The sequence below is a fragment of the Physeter macrocephalus genome, chromosome 6 (genome assembly GCF_002837175.3).
Source record: "Physeter macrocephalus isolate SW-GA chromosome 6, ASM283717v5, whole genome shotgun sequence".
In the NCBI taxonomy this organism is placed as follows: Eukaryota; Metazoa; Chordata; class Mammalia; order Artiodactyla; family Physeteridae; genus Physeter; species Physeter macrocephalus.
Genome location: NC_041219.1, coordinates 52,021,070 through 52,031,647, shown reverse-complemented (window position 1 = coordinate 52,031,647; position 10,578 = coordinate 52,021,070). Strand labels below are relative to the sequence as shown.

Genomic DNA, 10,578 nt, shown 5'->3' with positions numbered 1-10,578 from the left:
GGGCACCGCAACGGGAGAGGCCACGACAGGGAGAGGCCCGCGTACCGCAAAAAAAAAAAAAAAAAAAAAATGTCTCCTGGGGGGAAAGTTCACCTGTTGAGAACCACCGGGTTAGAGGTAACAAATCCCAGAACTCACACAGGGCTGAGAATGCTGTGGGTCCCACCAGCCCAAATGGAAAGGCTTCAGATAAAGGGGCACTGGGTAGAGTCCTCAGAAGGAATCAGCCCTATATTAAAAACAACTCTGGTCTCTCCTAACAAGGCTTTAAAGCCAGGCTTAAAAGTATCTGGCCATTTCCAAGTAACTTACGTGCATCCCAGAACAAAGTTCAAAAATATTTTCAAGAACAGAAAAATATGAAATACCCAGCAAGGTAAAATCCAGAATGTTTAGCGTCCAAACAAAGATGACCAGGCAGGGAACTAAGCACAAGCTACAACCCATAATGAGGAGAAAAACCTATCAACAGACACAGAATCAAAAATGACACCTGCGATGGAATCAGTATCACAAGAGCCTTAAAACACTGTTGTAACTGTACTATATACATCCAAAAAGTTAAAGAAAAAAAAGCTGAAGAAAAAAAAGGTGAGGAAAGACTAAGCATATTAAGTAGAGACAGAAAATATAAAAAAAGACCCTAATTGAACTTGTGGAGATAATAACAACGTCTGACATAAAAAAAAAAAAAAATACACTGGATGGGGCTGCACACTGCAAAAGAAAAAAATCAGTGAACTCAAAAAGACACAGCAACAGAAACTACTCGGAATGAAACACAGAGGAAAAAAGACCGAAGAGAAATGAACGGAGCAGCCGTGAGCTGTGGGGCAACTTCACGCGGCCTCATACACATGTAATGGGAACGTGGAGAGCGGGGCAGAAAGAATACTTGAAGACGGAATGGCCAAGAACTTTGAGAAAAACCGTAAATTCACTTTCTCCAGTAAGCTCAAAGAACCCAAGCCAAGGAACGTGAAGAAAACTACAGCAACTCACACTGTAAATTAAATTCCTTAAAACTAGTGCAAAAGAGAAAATCCTAAAAGAAGCTAGAAAAAAACACAGACTCCGTGCAGAAGAACCAAGGTGAGAAGAAAAGCAGAGCCCCTGGAGAAACGCAAGGAGGGAGGAGGTGTGGGGCAGCGTCTCTGCAGCGCCTGCCCAGAGGTCAAGACCCGGCGAGACCCACAAGGCTGACAGACCAACCACTGCAGGGGATGCTCAGGTCCCCCAGAAGGATGGGAGGAGCCCCAGGAAGGGGACCTGCATAGGGGGGCGGTTACAAGGGCACAGGAAGCCAGGAAGTACAGGGGTGACCCACGCATGAGTTAAAGAATCACAAAGGGGCGAGTACTCTGGAACTTTAGGCCACACAGCACTTTTCCGTGACCCTTACTATCATACTATCGTGAATGCTGACGACACCCACTTTCTTCCGGTAACTGCTACGCTCAAGAGGAGGTCCCTTCCCGGCGCCCAGGCGGCCTTACAGGAGAGGTGCAGGCGCACTTCCTGCACACGATGGTCCCAGAAGCTGCATTCTCCCCGGCATCAATTTCTCAGCCCCGAAGTTCTAAGGTGTTTTAGGGCTGGTTTGCTGCTCCAGCCTCAGCTCAGGCCCTACAACCATCAGTGCAACAACTGCCTGGCGGGTCTCCCCGCTTCCAGCCCACAGACCTGCCCACATACCCTCCTTGGTGCTGCTCCTTCTGTGTGGTCGCGCCGTCCCTGGACAGCGCCCAGTGCCCCTGCAGCACCTTCCCCGCTGCAGGATGCCAGTGTGGCCCTGGGGTGGGGCACCTCGGGCCGGTGGCACAGGTAGCATCGCAGCACCAGCACCGGGGGCAGCTTCTGGCCCAGCCCTGCCGCAGGTCCAAGGCCCAGCAGACAGAGGGCCCTGTCCATCAGTCCCAGGGCCGGCGCGCTCCTCAGTGCCACCCAGCTTCCTCCCAAGCCTCCTTTCCTCTCCGCCTGCCACCGCAGCTCTCCCAGCTCAGGGCTCCCTCACCCTCCACGAATCTCTGGCGAGCCCCAAGTCTCCCTCCAGCCACTGTCCAGTCTCCTCCCTCCTTCTCGCCCTGATGCAGCACAGGCCCCGGCCCTCATTCCACTCACCCACTCCTCAGCCAACAGACACCCAAACCCTCGAGAAAGTGCCCTCCTGGAAAAGGGCCGCGCTCCCCCATTGCTGCCAGCGGAACAGACAGGTCCCTCCCTGGACCCCTGCCTCAGCCTTGCTCAGCACTGCCCCTGCCCTTGGCCTCCTCTGGCAGGTCCACCCCTTCTCACAGCTCCGACCACCACCTGCCACAGCGGGCAGGCTCAGACCAGGCCTCCCCCAGCGGATCTGAATAAGCCTGAGACCAAAGAAGCAGACCAACAGCCCAGCCAGGGCGGATGACAAGGAGACGTCCTGCCAGAGGAGTCCTATGGGAGGCCTGGCCTCCTCCTCCTCCCGACGCCAACACCCCCCGCCCCCCGCCCTGGTCTGTGTGGCTACAGGCCTTTTCCCGGCTCCCCTGCTTAGCTGCTCGGAGCTCTGTCACAAATGGAAAGTTGCTGAGAGGCTCGGCCACGGGGTAGAAGAGAGGCCGGGCCGGGGGCAGAGGGTCCCCCCACCCCTGCTTTGCCCCCAGCCCCCAAAGCCCCGACAATCTGCAGAGGGACACAGCGATGGGCCCCACCGCTCCCGGGGTGAACACAGCCCACACGAGGTCTGAACCCAACAAAGGTTCACCCTGAGTTTGTTCAGAAAACAACTCGACTGTGGTGAAGAATCAGTGCTTCACATGAGACACTTTTCCTACCTCTCCGAGCAGCGGCTGAAAGGTCAGGATGTCGATTTTCTGCCCCACACATTCTTTAAGCCTGTCTGGTATCGGGTACTGCGGGAGAAAACTCGGAAGCTGTCGTCTCAGGTTCCTGAAAAGGAGATTCGCAAGTTAGAAACAACCCTTCAGCACCAGGCACGTCACCCCAGACGTTTCCACTTAAACATCCTTTCCTTTTTCAGAAAGACAGAGGTTCAATCACCAAAAACAACTGGTACATGAACTGCTGGCCTCAGGCAGTGGTTTGCAAAGTGCTATTTAGCTTTGGGGCTGCTCTCCCGGGAGCTGCTTTGCCTCCAGCAAAAGGAGATGCCAAACTCCCAAAAGGTCCTGGGACCAGTGAGCTTGAAAACACTGTTTCTAAGCTTGCAATAAGCTCAACTCTTATGTTTTATTTTTTTCCTTCCAATTTCACGGACGAATAATTGACAACAGCACTGTAGACGTTTAAGGTGTGCAGCATAATGATCTGACTGACATGCATCCTGAAATAATGACCATGCTAAGTGTAGTGACCACCCACCCACCTTCTCATGTAGATACAAAACTAAAGAAACAGAAAAAAGTATCTCCTCGTGATGGGAACTCCCAGGATTACTCTCTTGACACCTTTCACGTATAACATACAGCCGTGTTCATTACGTGTGTCATGTTGTACATTACATCCCTAGTACTTATTCATCTTATAGCTGGAGGTTTGTACCTTCTGACCCCCTTCACCCAATTCCCCCTCCCCCAAACCCCGCCTCCGGTGACCACAAATCTAATCTCTTTTTCTATAAGTTTGTTTTTGAAGTATAATCGACCTACAACACTGTTATTTCCTGTTACACAACACAGTGACTTAATATTTCTATACATTTCAAAATAATCATCACAATAAGTATCGTCAGGATATGTTACCATGCAAATAGACTACATTGTTACTGACTATATTTCCCACAATGTGCATAGCTATCTATCCCTCCATCTATCCATCATCATCGATCCATCCATCCATCCATCCATCTATGGTTATTTAAGTTGCTGGTCTCTTAAGTTCAAATGCATTTTTAACAACCCTGCATTTTTACTCTCCTCCCATCATGATTATTGTTTTTTTAAAATTATTTTTTATTTCTGGCTGCGTTGGGTCTTTGTTGCTACATGTGGGCTTTCTCCAGTTGCGGAAAGCAGGGGCTACTCTTTGTTGTGGTGTACAAGCTTCTCATTATGGTGGCTTCTTTTGTTGCGGAGTACGGGCTCTAGGTGCACGGGCTTCAGTAGTTGTGGCTCACAGGCTCTAGGGCACAGGCTCAGTAGTTGTGGCGCACGGGCTTAGTTGCTCCGCGGCTGTGGGATCTTCCTGTAGCAGGGACTGAACCCGTGTCCCCTGCATTGGTAGGCAGATTCTTAACCACTGCGCCACCAGGGAAGTCCCATGATTATTGCTTTTGACATCATATTTTACATCTTTTTGTTCTGTGTATTCCTTAACTACTTACTACGGATATATATGATTTTACTACTTTTGTCTTTCAACCTTATTACTAGTCTTACACGAGGCTGACTTTACTACCTTTACTGTATATTTCCCTTTTCCTATAAGCTTTTTCTTTCATAATTTTCATGTATGTAGTTGTGGTCTTTTCTTTTTTGCTAAAAGAAGTCCCTTTGTCATTTCTGGTAAAGCTGGTTTGGTGATTCTGAATTCTTTTAGTTTTTGCTTGTCTGTAAAGCTTTTAGCTTCTCCATCAAGTCTGAATGAGAGCCTTGCTGGGTAGAATATTCCTGGGTGTAGGTTTTTCCCTTTCATCACTTTAAATATATCATGCTACTCCCTTCTGGCCTGCAGAGTTTCTGCTGAAAAGTCAGTGGATTGTCTTATAGGAGTTCCCTTGTACCTAACGTGCTGCTTTTCCCTTGCTGCTTTTAATATTCTCTACCTTTAATCTTTGCCTTTTTAATTACAATGGGTCTTGGCACGGTCTTCTCTGGGTTGATCCTGTTTGGGATTCTGTGCGTCCTGGACCTGGATGTCTATTTCCTTTCCCAGGTTAGGGAAGTTTTCAGCTGTTATGTCTTCATGTATGTTCTCTGCCCCTTTCCCTCTCTCTTCTCCTCTGGGACCCATCTGATGGTGTCCCAGTGCTCGCTCTCTCTCTCTTTTTTTTTCTAAATATAGATTACTTGCATTTTCTTTTTTTATAAGTTTATTTTTTATTTATTTATTTTTGACTGTGTTGGGTCTTCGTTGCGGTGCGCAGGCTTCTCATTGCAGTGGCTTCTCTTGTTGTGGAGCACGGGCTCCAGGCACGCAGGCTTCAGTAGTTGTGGCACGCAGGCTCAGTAGCTGCGGCTTGCGGGCTCTAGACTGCAGGCTCAGTAGTTGTGGCACACGGCCTTAGCTGCTCCATGGTGTGTGGGATCTTCCCGGACCAGGGCTCGAACCCGTGTCCCCTGCACTGGCAGGCGGATTCTTAACCACTGCGCCACCAGGGAAGTCCCGAGTGTTTGTTTTAGGGACGCTCCTGTACAGTGACAATGTATTAATAGTCAACGGGGAAAAACTTACCAGAGGATTAAATACTTATGCTGTTGCTCTATTTCACTCCTCTAGTTGAGCCAAACTGTAACGGGAAAGCCGCTTGGTGCACCACTAAACGACAGCCAGAGGTTCTTAAAAGCTCCTGTAACTGGAGTCCAGCTATGTGGACCTGCCGCCCGCAGGCCACGTGACTTCTTGCTCCTGTGTTCAGGTTCCATCCCTAGAGCCACTCAACTACTGTTCACATGCCCAATGACTGTTATTACTTAACTGATTGCTGTTGACTGCTCAGTGCCAGAAATGGCATGTGTGGGGCAGGGGGGGACTAGCACTTTACAAATGAAACTAAGGCTCCACAGGCTCTAGGGCACAGGCTCAGTAGTTGTGGCGCACGGGCTTAGTTGCTCCGCGGCTGTGGGATCTTCCTGTAGCAGGGACTGAACCCGTGTCCCCTGCATTGGTAGGCAGATTCTTAACCACTGCGCCACCAGGGAAGTCCCATGATTATTGCTTTTGACATCATATTTTACATCTTTTTGTTCTGTGTATTCCTTAACTACTTACTACGGATATATATGATTTTACTACTTTTGTCTTTCAACCTTATTACTAGTCTTACACGAGGCTGACTTTACTACCTTTACTGTATATTTCCCTTTTCCTATAAGCTTTTTCTTTCATAATTTTCATGTATGTAGTTGTGGTCTTTTCTTTTTTGCTAAAAGAAGTCCCTTTGTCATTTCTGGTAAAGCTGGTTTGGTGATTCTGAATTCTTTTAGTTTTTGCTTGTCTGTAAAGCTTTTAGCTTCTCCATCAAGTCTGAATGAGAGCCTTGCTGGGTAGAATATTCCTGGGTGTAGGTTTTTCCCTTTCATCACTTTAAATATATCATGCTACTCCCTTCTGGCCTGCAGAGTTTCTGCTGAAAAGTCAGTGGATTGTCTTATAGGAGTTCCCTTGTACCTAACGTGCTGCTTTTCCCTTGCTGCTTTTAATATTCTCTACCTTTAATCTTTGCCTTTTTAATTACAATGGGTCTTGGCACGGTCTTCTCTGGGTTGATCCTGTTTGGGATTCTGTGCGTCCTGGACCTGGATGTCTATTTCCTTTCCCAGGTTAGGGAAGTTTTCAGCTGTTATGTCTTCATGTATGTTCTCTGCCCCTTTCCCTCTCTCTTCTCCTCTGGGACCCATCTGATGGTGTCCCAGTGCTCGCTCTCTCTCTCTTTTTTTTTCTAAATATAGATTACTTGCATTTTCTTTTTCTTTTTTTATAAGTTTATTTTTTATTTATTTATTTTTGACTGTGTTGGGTCTTCGTTGCGGTGCGCAGGCTTCTCATTGCAGTGGCTTCTCTTGTTGTGGAGCACGGGCTCCAGGCACGCAGGCTTCAGTAGTTGTGGCACGCAGGCTCAGTAGCTGCGGCTTGCGGGCTCTAGACTGCAGGCTCAGTAGTTGTGGCACACGGCCTTAGCTGCTCCATGGTGTGTGGGATCTTCCCGGACCAGGGCTCGAACCCGTGTCCCCTGCACTGGCAGGCGGATTCTTAACCACTGCGCCACCAGGGAAGTCCCGAGTGTTTGTTTTAGGGACGCTCCTGTACAGTGACAATGTATTAATAGTCAACGGGGAAAAACTTACCAGAGGATTAAATACTTATGCTGTTGCTCTATTTCACTCCTCTAGTTGAGCCAAACTGTAACGGGAAAGCCGCTTGGTGCACCACTAAACGACAGCCAGAGGTTCTTAAAAGCTCCTGTAACTGGAGTCCAGCTATGTGGACCTGCCGCCCGCAGGCCACGTGACTTCTTGCTCCTGTGTTCAGGTTCCATCCCTAGAGCCACTCAACTACTGTTCACATGCCCAATGACTGTTATTACTTAACTGATTGCTGTTGACTGCTCAGTGCCAGAAATGGCATGTGTGGGGCAGGGGGGGACTAGCACTTTACAAATGAAACTAAGGCTCAGAGAGGTTGAGAAACTGGCCTGAGATGGCACAGCTTCCTGGCGGCAGTGCTGGGATTCAAACAATGGTCTAAGCCCAAAGGTCAAAAGGCACACCATACTTTAACAGATTTCCCTTCAGCCCACGAATTAGTGGAAGCCCACAGTACCTTATCTTCAATTGTTCCCAGGGCGGATGTGATCTGAGATTCAGGACTTCCCGCCACAGAAAAGCAGCACGTGCCATCCCAGTGAGTTCGGGGCAGCCGCTGAGGGGGCGTGTCCACATGACTAAGTTGTGGAATGTCCTCCAGCCTATAGGTCATGATTTTTTGGCACCAAACTTAAAAAAGCAAAATCTGCTTCTCAGAGCTTTTGGGACTTATAACTGCAGACGAGAAAGCGTGGACGCGCAGTACTTTCTCCAGACAACACCCCAGATACAGGCAGATCGTCCCCAAGCCCCCAGCCACGAGTCACTAGCAGATTACATGCTTTTTTCTTAATTTCATTTTTCAGAGGTGTCACATCTTCAGATGGGCTTCAAACAGCCAAGCAACCCTGCTGCCCTCGACAAGCGACACTCGGGTGCTGTGAATGACCCTCGAAAGCCATACCAACCACGTCTCACTGACCCCTCGCTGCTCGGTGCCCTGGGTGCCCATGTGGTACATGGGCTGTCTCAGGAGCTGGCCGGGCTGGGCTGATGGGAACACGAAAGGTGGCAGGAGCCGAGGGCAAGGGTCAAATCACATCCTGCACTGCGAGTCACCTTGAGACCAGCTGGGGTGCTGCAGCCCCGCCCCCATCCTCACAGTGTGTCCCCAGGACAATGGAGGGCGCTGGGCTGCAGCTGCACCCCTTTATCTAGGACGTCCACCTCCCTCCGACAACAGCAGCTACGTGCATCCCTCACACCGCGAGCCCGAGATCTGGGCTTGCACTGTCGTCTGCTCATGGTACCTTTTCTGCGCGGTCACGACAACTGTAGTTTTGGTGGAAGCTAACACTTGGGAACTTTTAGACTTTTTCCATGAAAAGGGTTCTCGGACAGCTATCAGTGATTCCTCCTCACTTATGACGTTCACTTCAAGGAACCGCCCGACTGTGAAACTGGAGAAGCAAAGCAGAAGGAGCTCCCTGCAGCGGCCAGAATTCCTGGAGACAAGACACAGCTTAGTGGGTCGTCAGCAAAAGAGGTAGGTTCAACACAACCTCCCTTTGTTCACACAGGGAAAGTCACAGAGCTAGCAAACCAGTCACCCTTAGCTTTTAATAATTCTTTTAGGCCCTTCCCTGGTGGCGCAGTGGTTGGGGGTTCGCCTGCCGATGCAGGGGACACGGGTTCGTGCCCCGGTCCGGGAAGATCCCACATGCCGCGGAGCGGCCGGGCCCGTGAGCCACGGCCGCTGAGCCCTCTCTTGACACCTTTCACGTATAACATACAGCCGTGTTCATTACGTGTGTCATGTTGTACATTACATCCCTAGTACTTATTCATCTTATAGCTGGAGGTTTGTACCTTCTGACCCCCTTCACCCAATTCCCCCTCCCCCAAACCCCGCCTCCGGTGACCACAAATCTAATCTCTTTTTCTATAAGTTTGTTTTTGAAGTATAATCGACCTACAACACTGTTATTTCCTGTTACACAACACAGTGATTTGATATTTCTATACATTTCAAAATAATCATCACAATAAGTATCGTCAGGATATGTTACCATGCAAATAGACTACATTGTTACTGACTATATTTCCCACAATGTGCATAGCTATCTATCCCTCCATCTATCCATCATCATCGATCCATCCATCCATCCATCCATCTATGGTTATTTAAGTTGCTGGTCTCTTAAGTTCAAATGCATTTTTAACAACCCTGCATTTTTACTCTCCTCCCATCATGATTATTGTTTTTTTAAAATTATTTTTTATTTCTGGCTGCGTTGGGTCTTTGTTGCTACATGTGGGCTTTCTCCAGTTGCGGAAAGCAGGGGCTACTCTTTGTTGTGGTGTACAAGCTTCTCATTATGGTGGCTTCTTTTGTTGCGGAGTACGGGCTCTAGGTGCACGGGCTTCAGTAGTTGTGGCTCACAGGCTCTAGGGCACAGGCTCAGTAGTTGTGGCGCACGGGCTTAGTTGCTCCGCGGCTGTGGGATCTTCCTGTAGCAGGGACTGAACCCGTGTCCCCTGCATTGGTAGGCAGATTCTTAACCACTGCGCCACCAGGGAAGTCCCATGATTATTGCTTTTGACATCATATTTTACATCTTTTTGTTCTGTGTATTCCTTAACTACTTACTACGGATATATATGATTTTACTACTTTTGTCTTTCAACCTTATTACTAGCCTTATACGAGGCTGACTTTACTACCTTTACTGTATATTTCCCTTTTCCTATAAGCTTTTTCTTTCATAATTTTCATGTATGTAGTTGTGGTCTTTTCTTTTTTGCTAAAAGAAGTCCCTATGTCATTTCTGGTAAAGCTGGTTTGGTGATTCTGAATTCTTTTAGTTTTTGCTTGTCTGTAAAGCTTTTAGCTTCTCCATCAAGTCTGAATGAGAGCCTTGCTGGGTAGAATATTCCTGGGTGTAGGTTTTTCCCTTTCATCACTTTAAATATATCATGCTACTCCCTTCTGGCCTGCAGAGTTTCTGCTGAAAAGTCAGTGGATTGTCTTATAGGAGTTCCCTTGTACCTAACGTGCTGCTTTTCCCTTGCTGCTTTTAATATTCTCTACCTTTAATCTTTGCCTTTTTAATTACAATGGGTCTTGGCACGGTCTTCTCTGGGTTGATCCTGTTTGGGATTCTGTGCGTCCTGGACCTGGATGTCTATTTCCTTTCCCAGGTTAGGGAAGTTTTCAGCTGTTATGTCTTCATGTATGTTCTCTGCCCCTTTCCCTCTCTCTTCTCCTCTGGGACCCATCTGATGGTGTCCCAGTGCTCGCTCTCTCTCTCTTTTTTTTTCTAAATATAGATTACTTGCATTTTCTTTTTCTTTTTTTATAAGTTTATTTTTTATTTATTTATTTTTGACTGTGTTGGGTCTTCGTTGCGGTGCGCAGGCTTCTCATTGCAGTGGCTTCTCTTGTTGTGGAGCACGGGCTCCAGGCACGCAGGCTTCAGTAGTTGTGGCACGCAGGCTCAGTAGCTGCGGCTTGCGGGCTCTAGACTGCAGGCTCAGTAGTTGTGGCACACGGCCTTAGCTGCTCCATGGTGTGTGGGATCTTCCCGGACCAGGGCTCGAACCCGTGTCCCCTGCA

At 48.4% G+C, this 10,578-nt stretch overlaps 1 protein-coding gene across 1 annotated transcript in view; it reads right to left on the bottom strand.

The window, feature by feature from the left end:
• Window positions 1-10,578, bottom strand: part of MOV10L1 (Mov10 like RNA helicase 1) — a 51,303-nt gene that overhangs the window by 23,586 nt on the left and 17,139 nt on the right. The window contains exons 9-10 of the mRNA XM_024127416.2: window positions 8,273-8,467; window positions 2,814-2,928 (exon numbers count right to left, since the gene is read on the bottom strand). Of these exons, the coding sequence (XP_023983184.1) occupies window positions 2,814-2,928; window positions 8,273-8,467 (310 nt within the window). The remainder of the gene's footprint in view (window positions 1-2,813; window positions 2,929-8,272; window positions 8,468-10,578) is intronic.